The following is a 17,546-nucleotide window of genomic DNA, read 5'->3' on the forward strand; positions in this document are numbered from 1 at the left end:
CCACCTGCCAGCAACCAGCATAGCCCTTGGAACCTGACCCCCTGCCCCTCCCCTATAAAAGCCCTGTAACCCCCTTGCCCTGGGTCCAGAATTTGGAGCAGGAGCTCATGTGGCTCCGCTGGTGTAAAATAATTCCGAGTTCTCCTACTTCTCCGAGTGTCACTTCGTCTCTCGCCGGTCTGATTCTTATTTTTCCGCAAGATTTCCAGTTGTAGGAGTTTTTGTAGTTGCTCTTTATCAAGGTAAGAAATCTTCCTCCTGCTCCTCCTGGTTTGCCGAATGCTTCTGTCACAAATGGTTTAAATCTGGCATAGCCAGGTGATGAATTTGTTTTTCTTCTCTCCTCCAGGCAGAAGAGAAGGCTTTCCCATTCACAACGGCAACCTTTGGGTGGGCAAAAGAAAAAAAAAAAAAACAAGTTAAAATTTTAGTTTGTCTCTCCTCCAGGGGCGCTGGGAAAATTAAGGCAATTCCCTGGGCTGAAGTAAACCTTTAGATAACCCAGAAGGAAACCGGGAAAATGTTTCAAGCTTTGACTTTAGCTTTGTTGCTGCTCCTGAGGCTACCTCCCAGCATTCTACGGGATCTCCATTCCCATCTGTAATCCACATCTTATAGTTCCAATAAGGCCCCCCCCCAAAAAAAGTAAGATTTAACAGTAGGGTTTTTCGTTTGTTGGTTGTATTGCACCTGGATGTGTGATAAAATTGATATAAAGTGTTATATATACTTGCACTATCTTAAATGCTGAAAGAACCATCCCTATCAGGGAAAATAGAAACAAAAAGATACGAAAGGCACATCGTGTTTTAACTTGTGTTTGACTCAGGTGAGCAGATTGGAATTTCGAGTCTGTGAGTATTAAGAAGAAATTATGTCCCTATAACCAGTGGTTTTCCTCAGATTGTTACCTCTGTAAAATGGGAAACAATATCAAAGGGTGGCAATATACAGAGGGAGATAAAATTGGGGGTTTTAAAAGTAGTTTTCAGCTGTTAATGAACTCTTGTAAGATCAGATAGCTCATGCATACAAAGTCATGATTTGTCAGCCAGGTGTGCATGTGTTTGAGCGGGTCAGTTGGATATCATGACTGACAAGATAAAGGGGGCTCGGGATAGCCTTGCTTGTTGCTTGGACCCGAGGCAGGGCTCTCTAGCTTGAAATTTTCTCACCTTGCTGCTGCTACCAAAGAAAAGCTTCTGGCTTCTTTGGAACCCTCTATTCACAGATCCTAATTCCCTGACCTGGCTCTGGGTTGACACCTGATGTGCCTGCTGTGGGCTCTTTCAGCCTCAGCAGGAGCTGTGCTGCACCGAAAGCAGGCACAGGCTGAGGGAACAGGACTGAGGCTCTGGGACTGTTGCAGATTTAAGACACCCATCTGTGAGCCCACGAACTCGGGAAACATCATGGAAGCTGCTTGAACTGTCCAAGTCATTGCACCAGGAACGGGGCTGGTTCTCTGAGGGGACCATGTAAAATCGACCTTTACTTTAGGTCTATATTTCTGATGCAGGGGCTAGTTGCATTCCTATTTTGGTTCCTGCCACAACTACAAGTTGGGGGAGGACGCGGCACTGTGTGTATGACCCTCCATCCACTCCTGACAGATCAGGATATCTTACTGCTATTGACTTGGTTTCCACTTTCCAGATCAATAGCAGGATTCAACAATGGACTGATTAGCCTGACTCTACTCCCTCACCTTTTCCTTGCTGCACACACACTAAAGGAAGGAAGTTTGTTCATTCAGTGCAGCTGTCTCCAGCAGTGGATTAATCTTTTACAGCCTAACCGCTAAATAATTGCTAGAGACAAGAGGGACATGACGTTCTGTAACTCATTCAAATTGGTTTTCAGATTAGGATTTTTATCCGTAGCAATCCTTGAACATGATGGGTCTTTCTGGCTGAGTTATAAACATTTTTATAAAAATGCTTTTGTCCCTCGTTCAGACAACCGTTTCCCTCAAAACCTAGGAGATAATGAAAGAGATGTCGAATATCGATGTCAGGATAAGCCACAATGATTTTCTAACAATAAAGCAAGCATAAAACATGGCAGCTGGGGAGAAGCAAAGGCAGAGAGCAAGGACATTAATGACCTCTGTTTTTCCAAAACGGTTCTTGGAGACCTCTCTTGCTGAAGAAATACTCCCAGTGCAGCCTTTCCGATCTGCTGTGAGCACTTTGAGTGCAAACAGAGTGCAGAGTCTCCAGCCACACCTGCCAGAGCTCTGACTATGGGACAAGCGGTGTGGCCCCAGCTCCCAGACTTGCACACAAAGCGCCTTCACGTGCCTTCCACCCTCACAGAGTAGATGGACTGGTGTCACGGGCAGATCAAACTGCTGGGAACTGACTGCTTCCCACAGCCCCTCTGAAACCAAGGGCTGAAAAGAATATTCCAACTGCACAGGGAGTCCTAGAGGGGAAGGTCCCATGGCTGGAGGCCTCATGAGGGCCCCGGTAACCTGAATTGCCTGATTCATGGACGTCCAGCTCTTGGCTCCCTATCAATGTAAACAGTGCTTCAGGAGTACCACCTGTGTCCTTCCTGTGGGACTACACTGCCTCTGTGAGTGCCCCGACTAGCCCAACACCGCCCCATCCTGGAAGCCTTTCATGTCAGCTTCCACTTCCTCACCAGACTATGCTCTGCCTGAGTTGGTGATGGGTCAGCTTAAAAAAAAAAAAAAAAAAAAAAAAAAAACGTTCATTCAGAAACTTACACACAAATGTACCTGCATTTCTAAGATAGTCTTTCACAATTAATGGGATTTGCTTAGCTGGCTGGGATGGTTACTTTTGTGTGTCTTTTTGGCTAGGCCACACTACACGGATAACTGTTCAAACTGTATTCTGATTTTGACATGAAACTACTTTTCAGATGAAATTCCATTCTGAAGTCTAAAATTGAAATTTCTCTTTTAAATCTAAATTTTAAGTGTATGTATTTACACACACAGAGATACATGCATATGTGTTATATATGTTATATGATTATATATGAACGTGTGTGTGCAAAGATTCATAGCGATATACACCTCCTCTTGGTGCCCCTTCTCTGGGGAATCCTGACTGATATACCGGCTCATTCCAGGACTCTTAAAGGGCATCACTGAGATCAATACGACAGTGTGGGCTGGTCTCACCCTGTTGCATGGGTTCTAAGAAAGAGCGACCAGTGGCCTTTCCCTCTCCCCCTCTGCAGACTGTCGACCATTTGGCTCACTATTATGACCCAGGGCTTGGTCATCTCACTTTTTAGAGCTAACTTTGATTCCACAAATGTGGACTGGCCTCCTATCGTGCGCCAGGTCCTCTACTCTGTCCTGAGGACACCAGGACGAGCTGCGTGCTTCCAACCTTCCAGGAAGGAGTTAAGAGTCTGGTGAGGGAAATAAACATGAAAACAAAACTTCAGTGCAGTAAGGCCGTGAGCATGGCTGGTTTTGCTAACTCACTGAGGACAGACGGTACTATGAACATCTCACACTTGTTTTTCCCCATCTACTGACAGTATATCCTCAAGAAAATCTATCGGGTAGGTATAGTTTTAGTTCCCTCATTATGTTTCTGCCAGCCGTGCCCAGCTACAAATGTCAGCTGATACTGGTGTGCCATACCAGACTCAAAGCCAAAAAAGAATTGCTTTCACTGATGTGTCTTCCAAAACGGTCAAGGCTTCTTTGTACATTTCCAGACAAGGGACTATGCCAGCTTCCCTCAAGGTACAGGGAAGTTACACCCCTAGGAATCCAGATTATTTGAATCTCTGCAAAGAAAGCTTTGTATCCCTGCCATGCTCAGTTTCCAAAGGCCGGTAGCCCCCTCCAATCATTTCATCAACCCAAACTGCACTCTGACTCTCACATATACGCCACTTCCATCTGATGAAGGTATGCTGCTGTGCACAGCCAACCTTACAGCTCGGTCAGCCAGATAACACCCAGTTCGTGATGGACAGCCTAGGTTGCGTGGGAGCTGCGTAGCCTAAGGTCAAGTTTTCAGTCTGTATAAAGGCCCAGGAGCAAGCCCAAAGCAACTTCTCAAAAGGAGAGTAAGTATCTGAGAATGCTGCAGGGCCTATCTCCAGAAGTCTAAGGGCCTGCACTGTGATTGACCCAGAGGAGCCTGCCTGCCAACGGCTTCAAACAACATCCCTATCTGCCACTGCCACTTCAAATACCATTGGATCTGCAGGATCATATGGCCCAGGTGGCAGAGCAGATTGCATGGAAGCGTGCGTCAGTTGCAGAACCTTCTCTCATTCTGGGCCCAACCAAACCTAGCCGCCTTTTCGGTCCCTCAGTAAGTGGGAAGGAGTAACACACCCAAATAGGGAATAGGATGTCCACAAACTTCCAAGCGGCCCACTAGGTATTGTCACTCTTGCTCGCCTTAGGAGAACTCAATGTAACAATTTCTTCTTCACCTTGGAAGGGATATCACCACATGAACATGGCACATTGCATTGGACACCAAAAGGTTCACTGAAGTAGAAAACCCCTAACGTTTTGCCAGATTTAATACATAGCCTCTGACACACAAAGAGCTTACCAAATTCTGGAGTGACTGCAACCTGTCACTTACTAGGCCGTCACCATAATGTCATCAGCCTAATGGACCGGTATATTACGTTGTGGAAGGGAAAGGTAATCAAGATCCCAGAGACTAAATGATCACACGGGGCAGACACTGATATACCACGGGGTCAAATGTTGAGGGTGTATTGCGAGCCTTGGGAGCTGAGAGCCCACTGCTTCTGGTGGTACTTATGGACAGAAGTGGAGACAGAGGCATTTTCCAGATCTATAGCTGCCATACCAGGAACCAGGGCATTCGTGAATTTGCTCGAGCAATGAAACCACATCTGGTACAACAGCTAAAATTGGATTCATATCCTGGTTAAGCTCACAATAATACACTGTCATTCTTCAAGATCCATCTCTCTTCTGTGGAGGCCAAATAGACGACCAGTACAGGGGTATGGTGAAAATCACCAAACCTGCATTTTCCAGGTCCTTGACGGTGGCATTCATCTTTGTAGTCCCTGCTGGGATGAAACACTACTTTAGATTTACTCTATTCCTAGGTAGAAGCAGATATAATGGCTTCCATTCAGCCTTTCCCACCATAATAGCCATCACTCTACAGGTCAGGAAATCAATGACAAACTTAGGATCCTCAGGTATACGTACTGTGATGATGAATTCCAGACTGGGAAAATAAACCCAAGACGTGTTCAGGAGCTCCATGGGCCTGCTGTTTAATGGAACTGAGCTACAACTCCATTGATCACTGACCTCAATAAGCCCCTGCTCAGAATGGAGGGCCACAGAGTCACTTTGGGTCTCCTGGATTCCATGGCAATTCGGAACCAGTGTCTAATAGTCCCTAAAAGTTCTCATTATTTCCTTTGTCCCAATGTACAGTCACCAAAGTAAAAGGTCCCTTTGGGAAGAGTAGAAATGAGATTGAGAGTATCAATTTCCGGTAGTGTATGTTGACCTTAGAAAAACAAAAGAACGAACTTTTTTTTTTTTTTTAACCAGCAAAATGTCATCATTCAGCAAAAGCGATGGCCTTGCAATTCTGGACAAGGAAACTAGGAAACGCTACGTAAGAGCAGAGAACATGGGAGTAGTCTTGTTTTTACTGTTCAGAAGCTGAAGCTGGGAGGGGTTTCTACAGCTTCCCATTGGCTGAGTGTGGTGGATTTAAGGGAATGGGCTGTAGCTGGGCAAAGAGAAATTCTTCTCTCCTCCTGATAGGGCATGTAAGCTAAACGTTTTCCTGTTGGGGAATGTGAGGTATGTTTATTAGACAGTGGTAGTGATGTGGGGAAAATCTTTAGAAAAAAAATTCTTCCCTTGCTGTGTCCTCCAAACCTAAACCATGCTATCACAATTGTCACCCAATCTTAATCACACCCTCCTGCAACACTGAAACATCTACTGTATACCAGACTTCAAAATCCGAAGAAATATCTCTCCTGTCCTCCCACCTCCAAGACTCTTTTAAGGCTCTGTCCAGGTAGTGCTTTCCCCTTATGGGATAAAGACAGCTTTGCTTGGAAGTGGCCTGGCTCTTATTTGGGAAGTACAGAATTTGAGGAGCATAGACACTACTGCTGCATGCCATGTGACCATGGACTGAGCCTAAATCCCAGGACCAGTATCTGTGCGTATTTCTGAAACATGCCGACTGAATGAATACAGTTGTATAGAGAGAAATCAGCTACCAGTGCAGAGATTTCAACTTGCAGTAGCACAAACAAAAACCTAAACAAAACAGACTGTTAATGTATTTATCATACACAGGTGAGCCAATTCATTCAAGTGTAACACAACATCCAAAGCAAAGGAGGAAATGACAAATCAAAGCACGTATGAAACTCGGATTAAAATGCTTCACATCTATTTCTGTCTCAGTGCTTATTTTTTTGAGACACCTTGTCCACTAAGGGTAAAGTGAGGCTGTCTGTCCTCAAAGTATCTGGATGCATATGAGAGACTGGGTGTTTTGAAAAACAAACTGTTGAAGCCTCTGTTCTTCTCCTGTGCAGACCCCGAGGTTGCGAGTCTCTGCAGCAGCACAGGCGGGAAAACCTCAACCCACCCAGCACGCGTCCAACTATGTGCGCATCCTCTTTGCTCTGAGAGAACAGTGCGCATGCTCAATGCCCTGAGCAACTGTTGCTGGGCATGCGCATTGCCGCCTGTGTGCTGTGAGCTGAGCTGAGATCGATTGAGGCGGTTGTGTTCTCTCTGCCCTGAGCTTTCTCGCTGCCTGAATTCAACTGGTAGGTCCCTGGATCAGTCCTTTCAGGAGTTTAAGTGTGAGGCAGGATGGGGAGGGAGCCAGTGGGCGTCGTGCAGGTGGGGACAGTAGATCTGTGGCGCCCTAGGTGGAAGTTTCAAGAAGCTAGCGCCCTTCTCCTCACAGGCTTTGAGGCTGCCTTTGCGCTCGTCCTCATGGTGGGGCCGGGGCAAATGAGGATGGTGGGCCGAGAAGCGGAGATGACGACCAGGCCAGGTCTGGTGGCAGGCAGGGTGGGGTTGTGCACTGGTTAGTTGAGGTATCTGGGTGATGCAAGCACCTGCAACTGCCGGCAGAGTACAGAGGCCAGAAATCTCAGTGGGACCCTGGGCAGGGAGCAGACCAGGTGGTATAGGAAAAGTCAGGAAGCAGGGAATGCGGGGGCTTGTAACAGCGTCCCCCAAGATTTGTAGTGCACTTTGCAGAGTATCAAGGTAGGAGGCTGTCCGTGGGTCTGTTGCATGGCTAGACATCGGAACCATTGTAGTGCGAAGACAGCCACAGGCCGTATGCGAAGGATTCTTTCCTTCTCTGTGTTCCAACAAAACGTTATTTAAGGCGGTAAAATGAGCCTAGTAAATGGGAGTGTGACCAAAGCAGCATTGACTCAGGTTTCAATGTCCAGCACTATTTTCTCAAATGCCTTTGTACTGGGCAATCTAGCTGTGAGACTAAGCCTCTTGTTTTAGCCTGTCCGTGAGGTGATTTCACGGCCAGCCTGGCTGATCGAAACGATCTTGCAGCCCGTGTATTTGGTGTGACCGCAGCATGTACGCTACCTGATACTAGGTTGGCTTTCAAAGTATTTTCAAGTTTCAAAAAATTAAAACTTTTGGCCTTGTAAGTAGTATACCTCTCCTTTAGAGTACATTTTCCAAATACCAATATTCTCCTTTCAGAGTGAACTATGAGTGGCCGAGTCAGATCAAGATCCAAGTCCAGTCAAAGAAAGGATGACCCAGGGTCTAACCAGCATGCGGCCGTGAGTACTTCCAGATCCGATGTTTTTGAGTGCCATACATTTATTGCTCTGAAAATTTTGAGGAGCTGCAAACATACAGATGCAGTGATAAAAGCTTCTCTGCTGCTAGAGGGAAGGAAACATTGAACCAGAAGGAATCCATATTTCTGTTGCCTGTGGAAATACACCCTATGGCTTCTTTGTCACGGTTATTAATGACCAAATGTGCATGCCCATCCCAGCATCCTTTACAGTAGACTCCAAAGTGCTTGTGGCTACCTCTTGTTAGAGCAGCCGCTCCGTGGGAGAGTAACTTTTCAGAACAAGTCCATAGAATTATGATGTGGGAGTCTCTTTATGCTTATTCATTATTTGATAGCAAAATGTGTAATGTATATTTATTCTGTTAGCATGTATTCACGACACACGTTTTTATTTGTGCACATACACACACACCCCTAGGAGCAGCAGCCCATTGATGAGCACCCGAAACAGAAGGAGGCACCGCCTGCAAGTCAAGACATTATAGCTGATCAAGGGAAGGAAGTTGAAGGAGCACCTGTGGCTCAAGGTGAAGGGAAAGGGACGCAGAATGTCTGCAGGGGCAGGGGGTGTGTGTGCATCATGTGCTATGACGTACCAGAACAGGAGGAAAGAACACATGAGAAGAGAATCTCAGTCATTTCCAGAAAATGGGCTGAAAATGTGAAGAGAGTGTCGTGTGCAGCTTCATGTAGTCCTTTGCTGTAATGAATCTCCCCTGCTTCCTCAAGAATGAATTGGTGTGCTTGAAAATGCAGTCTTTCCTAAATTAGAGGAAAATGTTTCACTAACTACAAAACTATACATTGTTTCACTGGTTTAATTTGTACTTCTTAGAACATTTCTGTGTGGCCTTTTCACTCATTTCATCCAAAGCTTAAGCAGTTTTCAGCAGCATAGGCAGAGTGCCAGGTCAGCATATCCGATGACATGTGGAATAAAGCCGGGTTGCATTGGGATGGGAGCCCCATTTTATAAATGAGAAAACTAAGGCTCAGGGATTGTGGCTTGCCAAAGACCACTTGACACATGGAGAGGTAATTCAGTTTTTGTTACAAGGTTTGTGTTCATGGGGAACCTGGCTGGAACCTAGAGCGTGTGACTCTTGACCTCGGGGTCGACAGTAGGCCCATACTGAGTGTAGAGATTACCTAAAATAAGAATTTTTAAAGAGGTTTGTGTTCTTCCTACCGTCTGTGTTGTACAAACAAGTGCATGGTTTTGTATAGAATGCTTACTACTCAGAGGTGTCCGTACTGTAAAGTAGCTTACTACTGGTACAGGAATCAATCCAGTTCAGGGGAGCAGGAGAGAGACTCCAGGAAAGAGCTCAATGAATGAGAGCCTCTGTCAGATTATTCGTTTGATATGGTACATTTTGTAAGAGCTGGGTAATTCAGGAAAGTGGCCTTAGGGTCACTATAGTAGTATGATTTTTAAGCGGCTTTAAAAGGTGTTTAAATACTTTCATGATTAGGAAAATTGAAAGTATCTTAAAATGATCATAAAACAAGAAAGGAATGTCTTCCAAATATAGTATTTTCATCAAGTACTTGTAGTGAATTGTTGACATCAATCAGGCCATGGGTTATTTTAGGAATTTGCTGTTAAGAGGTTTCTACAATATGACTGACAACAAAGTCCATTAATTTCTTTACACCCTACTTCTTTATTCTCACTGTAAGACAGAAGTTGGACTATTAGACACGAATGTTTTGCTGGGTTTTTTTTGGAACTTTGTTCCATACTTGACTTCTTTATCCTAAGTTCCATAGAGGGACTTTGCACTGAAATGTAACTAGTTAATTTTGTCCAAAAAACTTTCAGGTTGTTCCAGTAGGGGATGTATCTCACTAGTATAGGATTTGTCGTGGGCCCACAAATGCAATCAGCTAATCATTCAGTAAATTACATTTTTTTATGATTTTTAAGAGAGTGAGGGAGAGTGCACAGCGGGGGGAGGGACAGAGAGGGGGAGAAGTAATCTTCCTGCTGAGCAGGGAAACCAAAGTGGGGCTCAATCCCAGGACGCTGGGGTCATGATATGAGTGGAAGGCAGAGGCTTAACCAACTGAGTCCTGAGGCTCCCCAGGTTATTATATTTTAATTATAATCTTATCTATAGTGTAGACTTCAGATTTCTTAGATAGCTGATGCTCTCTATTCTTAGTACACTATGGTAATATGAAGGAAATGTAGATGTAGTGTGGTTTATCTCTAGAATGTCATTTGAAATAAAGTATCATAATACAGAAAATCAAAGAGGTGCAGTCCATCTTTCCCTCACTTTTTTTTCACATTAGCCTACACGCTTTTATTTCATATAACTGAAAGAATGAATATTATCACTTCTTCATTTATAGTTTATGTTTAATTCTTAAATTGATAACCTTTCTTTTCTAAGGACCTGAAATGAAAGCTGATCTCCAGGAACTGGTTCAGTCAAAGACTGGGGATAAAAGCGAAGATGCTCCTGATGTGAAGGGGGCAAGTTTACCAAATCTAGAGCCCATTAGAATACCAGAAGCAGGTATGTGATCCATTGAGAATGTAAGGTATGTGCTTTTCTGGTTTCTTGAATATTATATCTTTAATAATATAATTTAATATACTGTTACTTTAATTACAGAATTCATATATAAAGATACTTTGATAGGTAGTTTACACCCTATATGCCTGACTGCCTGACTTATAGGTGATCGGATATAGAAAGGAATTGGGTCAAAGCCATGTTGATGAAGATGGCGGTGCCTGAATGGCTCAGTCCGTTAGGTGTCTGACTCTTGATTTTGGCTTGGTTTATGATCTCACAATCATGATAATGAGCCCTGTTGTCAGGCTCTGTGCTCAGTGTGGAGTCAGCTTGGGATTCTCTGTCTCCCTCTGCCCACCCCCTCCCCACCCTCCACTAGTACGCTTGCACTCTCTCTTTAAAAGTAAATAAAATATTTTTTAAATGAAAACATTTTCTTATTTTTGAGTACCAGTACTTTAACAGCTAATAATTTTCAGAGTTTTTAAAATAATTTCTGCCTTTTAACAAATACAGAATATATTTGGAATAAATATCAGTTTGTATAAAGTAGCAGCTCTAACATAAATTGTGTGATTCTTGGAGAACCCCTTAATTCTAAATCCACCCTTAATCTTACATAATTAGTAAATTCACATCAGATCTATTAACAATCCTTTTTAATGCTGATTGTTGCATTCTGTGGTTCTGTTCAAAGAATAACAAAATGCTCTATTTTACATGACTTATTTGTTACAAATAACATCTTGAGTCAAATTTTATCATCTGAACTGAGATTTCATTGCTACTAAGATAATGAATAAACACTCTGCTTAATGTTTTTGTGTATGGAGACCTGGATACCCATTCTTACATTCTGTCAAATTCTGGATTATTCTGTCTATTCAAAAAAACTATTGCATTTCAAATCCTATCCCCAAAGAAGGCTCAAATGAATGAATAATAAGATGGGAAGAGATAGTCAAGTTTGTAGTTTCTGTGTCTAATCAAGTAGAGAGAGTACATGTAGTCACTAATGTTTAAGGCAGCTGTAAGATACCTATGCTAAGCATACTCATTGTCCCCACTGTCAGTCCTCATGAGCTGTGGATGCTGATATAATCACCTCTAATCGTCTCAAACATGCCATAGTATAAATTCTTCCCTTGAGACATAAATTGATAAGATTTGGAGTCCAAAGACCCGTATACAAATAATTCCTGACTAACCAACTTAACTATGTTTTACATGTATCTACCAAATTGCTGACCATTGATTTTAAGAGCTTCTGAGTTTAAAGCAAGCGCTTGATGTTTAGGGAATAAATTACCTTGTGTTAGTGTACTTAAGCTTTTTTGCTCTGAATTGCTGAGACATTCCTTTAGACTATTTACATTAAGAGACAGTTTTCAGACTGCTTCCAGGAGCCTATTTTACATGGCTAGAATGTACCCATAGGAGGATTACAGCCTTCAAATGCATGTTTTTAAATAGATAATACATTGCATGACCATCCAATATAAAAGGTAAGGAAAAAAAGAGCAACAGAATTATCCTAATGGAAAAAGAAAAGGTACTTAATAAGAGGTATGAATCATTAGTAAAAAGAAAATACAACTAATAAATCAAAAAGATTGCTCTCTTTAAAAATACTTACAAAGAGTATCCACTAGTATACATAACCTTGAGGAAAATGGAAAAAGCCCAAATATATACACCCAGGTGTACATAATATTGAAAATGAACAAAACATTGACATTGAGTATTTTATGTAATTGAAAGTGAATACATTTTTGAACTGTTTTCAAAATATGGATGAAATGGAGGGGGAGGAGTTAAGATGGCAGAGGCGTAGGGGACCCCTTTTTCAGCCGGTCCCCTGAGTCGAGCTTAGAGCTGGATAGGTACCAGACCAGCCTGAACATCCACGGAATCAGCCTGAGATGCAGGAAGATACATCTGGATCTCTACAAATGAACATCTTCAACACTGAGTATTGAGGTACGAAGCGGGGAACCGTGAAACCGCGCACAGATATCGGAAGATAAACGGAAGGGGGAGGGAGCCGCCGCGTTCGGGTGCTGGGAAGCGGTAGCCACCTACACGGGGGAGTGGGTGGACTTGCGGACTGGAACCTAGGAGAGAGCAGACTGAGACCGTGAGCCGGGAGGGCACGCCACCAGACTTCTCACGGAAATCTGGTGTAATCACTGGAACCAGACTGAGACTGGGAGCTCCGGGAGCGCGTGGGGGCAGCTGGCGGCTGGCGGTGTTAGAAACAAAGGACAGAGACGCGCAGGCCCTGGAAGTGAGGGCTGGGACACAGGGTTTGGGGCGTACATCCCCGGACGCTGCAGGGTTGAGCAGCACCAACAGTAACGGAGTTAAAGTGGCCAGAGCATCAGTGGAGAATGGTCCGCAATCCCTATGTTCTGAGACAGAGGCCGAGATTCGGCCACTGCTGCTCTGACTCTCAGAAGAGGCACAGCAAACCACCAGGAAAAGCCGCCAGAGAACAAAAGCCTGGAAATACCGGCTCACAGTATGCCCATCCCCATCCCCCCTCACAGGGGACACGGAGACTCTACCCAAACAGGGTTGCCTGAGTATCGGCGCGGCAGGCCCCTCCCCCAGAAGGCAGGCTGAAAAATCAAGAAGCCCACATCCCGGGGCGCCTGAGTGGCGCAGTCCTTAAGTGTCTGTCTTCGGCTCAGGGCATGATCCCGGCGTTCCGGAATTGAGTCCCTCATCGGGCTCCTCCGCTGGGAGCCTGCTTCTTCCTCTCCCACTCCCCTGCTTATGTTCCCTCTCTCGCTGGCTGTCTCTCTGTCACATAGATAAATAAAATCTTTAAAAAAAAAAAAGAAGCCCACATCCCTAAGATCTCTATAAAACAAAGGCGCATGGCCTGGATCCCAGTCAGTAATTTGGGCTCTGGACAACCCCGCAACCAATCCTCATCAGAATGACAAGAAGGAGAAATCCCCCCAGCAAAGAAGAGACAATGAGTCTATGGCCTCTGCCACAGAACTAATGGATATGGATATAACCAAATTATCAGAAATGGAATTCAGAGTAACAATGGTCAAGATGATGTGTAGACTTCAAAAAAGTATTAACGAAAATATTAATGAGAATATAGAATCTCTAAGGGCGGAAATGAGAACGAATCTGGCAGAAATTAAAAATTCTATGAGCCAAATGCAGTCAAAACTAGAGGCTCTGACGGCCAGGGTGAATGAGGCAAAGAACGTATCAGCGAATTTGAGGATGGGTTAATAGAAGAAAAAGCAAAAATAGAATCTGGACTCAAAAATCCACGCTCAGGAATGTAGGTTACGGGAGATTACTGACTCAATGAAACGCTCCAATGTAAAAATCATTGGCATCCCAGAAGGGGTGGAGAAAAACAGAGGTCTAGAAGAGATATTTGAACAAATTGTAGCTGAAAACTTCCCTAATCTAGCAAAGGAAACATACATTCCTGTCCAAGAGGCAGAGAGGACCCCTCCCAAGCTCAACCACGACAAACCTACACCACGTCACGTCATAGTGCATTTCGCAAATATCAGATCCAAGGATACAGTATTGAAAACGAACAGGGCAAAGAAATTTCTCACGTACCAAGGCAAAGGTATCTGAATTATGTCAGACCTGTCTACACAGACCTGGAATGAGAGAAAGGGTTGGGGGGACATTTTTAAAGCTCTTTCAGAGAAAAACATGCAGCCAAGCATCCTTTATCCAGCAAGGCCGTCATTCAGAATTGATGGAGAAATAAAGACCTTCCAGAATCGCCAGTCATTGACCAATTTCATAACCACGAAACCAGCCCTACGGAGATATTAAGGGGGGTTCTATAAAAGTAAAAAGGCCCCAAGAGTGATACAGAACAGAAAGTCACAATCTACAGAAACAAAGACTTTACTGGCAACATGGCATCATTAAAACATTATCACTCAATAATCAGTCTCAATGTAAATGGCCTAACTGCTCCATAAAACACCACAGGGTTGCAGATTGGATAAAAAGACATGACCCATCCATTTACTGTCTACAAGAGACTCATTTTGAACCTAAAGATACATTCACACTGAAAGAAAAGGGATGGAATACCATCTTTCACGCCAATGGACCTCAAAAGAAAGCAGGGGTAGCAATTCTCATATCAGACAGATTGGATTTTAAACTAAAGACTATAGTTAGAGACACAGAAGGGCACTATATTATTCTTAAAGGATGTATCCAACAAGTGGATATCACAATTATAAATATCTATGCCCCCGACAGGTGAGCAGCAAGATACACAAGCCAACTCTTAACCAAAATAAAGAGACATATAGATAAAAATACACTAATAGTAGACCTCAACACTCCACTATCAGCAATAGACAGATCACCTAAGCAAGAAATCAGCAAATAAACAATAGCTTTGAAGGCCACACTCAACGAGTTGGACCTCATAGATATATAGAGAACACTAACCCCAGAACCAAAGAATACTCATTCTATTCTAATGCCCATGGAACATTCTCAAGAATAGACCATGTTCTGGGTCACAAAACAGGTCTCAACTGATACCAAAAGACTGAAATTATTCCCTGCATATTCTCAGACCACAACGCTCTGAAATTGGAACTCAACCACAAGGAAAAATTTGGAAGAAACTCAAACACTTGGAGACTAAGAACCATCCTGCTCAGGAATGACTCGATAAGCCAGGAAATCAAAAATCAATTTAAACAATTTATGGAGACCAACGAGAATGAAAACACAATGGTCCAAAACCTTTGGGATACTGCAAAGGCAGTCCTAAGGGGGAAATACATAGCCATCCAAGCCTCACTCAAAAGAATAGAAAAATCTAAAATGTAGTTTTTATATTCTCACCTCAAGAAGCTGGAGCAGCAACAGAGGGACAGGCCTAATCCACGCACGAGGAAGCAGCTGACCAAGATTAGAGCAGAAATCAATGAATTAGAAACCAGGAGCACAGTAGAGCAGATCAACAGAACTAGAAGCTGGTTCTTTGAGAGAATCAATAAAATTGACAGACCACTGGCAAGACTTATCCAAAAGAATAGAGAAAGGACCCAAATTAATATACTTATGAATGAAAAGGGAGAGGTCACAACCAACAGTAATGAAATTGGAAGGATTATTAGAAACTTTTGTCAACAGCTATATGCCAATAAATTAAGCAATCTGGAAGAAATGGAGGTCTTCCTGGAAACCTATAAACTACCAAGACTGAAACAGGAAGAAATTGATTTTTTAAACAGGCCAATTAATTATGAAGAGATTGAGTCAGTGATAAACAACCTTCCAAATAACAAAACTCCAGGCCTGGATGGTTTTCCTGGGGAATTCTACCAAACATTCAAAGAAGAAATAATACCTATTCTCCTAAAGCTATTTCAAAAAATAGAAACAGAAGGAAAGCTACCAAACTCATTCTATGAGGCCAATATTACCTTGATCCCCAAACCAGGCAAAGACCCCATCAAAAAAGAGAATTACAGACAATTTCCCTAATGAATATGGATGCCAAAATCCTCAACAAGATCCTAGCTAATAGAATCCAACAGTACATTAAAAGGATTATCCATCATGACCAAGTGGGATTCATACCTGGGATGCAAGCGTTGTTCAACATTTGCAAATCGATCAGCGTGATACATCATATCAACAAGAAAAGACTCAGGAACCATATGATCCTCTCAATTGATGCAGAAAAAGCATTTGACAAAATACAGCATCCTTTCCTGATTAAAACCCTTCAGAGTGTATGAATAGAGGGTACATTCCTCAATCTCATAAAAGCCATCTATGAAAAGCCTACAGCAAATATCATTCTCAATGGGGAAAAGCTGGAAGCCTTTCCCTTAAGATCAGGAACACGACAAGGATGCCCACTCTAGCCACTATTATTCAACATAGTACTAGAAGTCCTTGCAACAGCAATCAGACAACAAAAAGGGATAAAAGGTATCCAGATCGGCAAAGAAGAAGTCAAAATGTCTCTCTTTGCAGATGACATGATACTCTATATGGAAAACCCAAAAGAATCCACACCCAAACTATTAGAAGTTATAGAGCAAATCAGTAATGTGGCGGGATACAAAATCAATGCTCAGAAATCAGTTGCATTTCTATACACGAATAATGAGACTGAAGAAAGAGAAATTAGGGAGTCCATCCCATTTACAATAGCACCAAAAACCATATGTTACCTTGGAATTAACTTAACCAGAGACGTAAAGGATCTATATTCTAGAAACTACAAATCACTCTTGAAACACATTGAAGAAGACACAAAAAGATGGAAAAATATTCCATGCTCATGGATCGGAAGAATTAACATAGTTAAAATGTCCATGCTACCCAGAGCAGTCTACACTTTCAATGCTATCCCGATCAAAATACCAATGACATTTTTCAAAGAACTGGAACAAATAGTCCTTAAATTTGTATGGAACCAGAAAAGGCCACGAATCACCAAGGAACTGTTGAAAAGGAAAAACAATGCTGGGCGCATCACAATGCCGGATTTCGAGCTGTACTAAAAGCTGTGATCACAAAGACAGCATGGTACTGGCACAAAAACAGACACATAGACCAATGGAACAGAATAGAGAAGCCAGAAATGGACCCTCGGCTCTTTGGACAACTAATCTTTGATAAAGCAGGAAAAAACATCCAGTGGCAAAAAGACAGTCTCTTCAATAAATGGTGCTGGGAAAATTGGACAGCTACATGCAAAAGAATGAAACTTGACCACTCTCTCACACCATACACAAAGATAAACTCCAAATGGATGAAAGACCTCGATGTGAGACAGGAATCCATCAAAATCCTAGAGGAGAACATAGGCAGCAACCTCTACGACATCGGCCAAAGCAACCTTTTTCATGACACATCTCCAAAGGCAAAAGAAACAAAAGAGAAAATGAACTTGTGGGATTTCATCAAGATAAAAAGCTTCTGCACAGCCAAGGAAACAGTCAAAAAAACTAAGAGGCAGCCCACGGAATGGGAGAATATATTTGCAAATGATGCTACAGATAAAAGACTGGTATCCAAGATCTACAAAGAACTTCTCAAACTCAATATGCGAGAAACAAATAAACAAATCATAAAATGGGCAGAAGGTATGAACAGACACTTTTCCAAAGATGACATGCAAATGGCTAACAGACACATG

At 42.9% G+C, this 17,546-nt stretch overlaps 1 protein-coding gene across 1 annotated transcript; it reads left to right on the forward strand.

The window, feature by feature from the left end:
* Nucleotides 1-7,734: 7,734 nt before the first annotated feature.
* On the forward strand, nt 7,735-10,539 carry LOC113249787 (X antigen family member 5-like). Its single transcript, XM_044381034.2, has 3 exons — nt 7,735-7,813; nt 10,235-10,360; nt 10,526-10,539. Exons 1-3 carry the CDS (start codon nt 7,735-7,737, stop codon nt 10,537-10,539), a joined length of 219 nt encoding a protein of 72 aa, XP_044236969.2.
* The last annotated feature ends 7,007 nt before the right edge of the window (nt 10,540-17,546 follow it).

This window comes from Ursus arctos, chromosome X (genome assembly GCF_023065955.2).
Source record: "Ursus arctos isolate Adak ecotype North America chromosome X, UrsArc2.0, whole genome shotgun sequence".
Taxonomy (NCBI): domain Eukaryota; kingdom Metazoa; phylum Chordata; class Mammalia; order Carnivora; family Ursidae; genus Ursus; species Ursus arctos.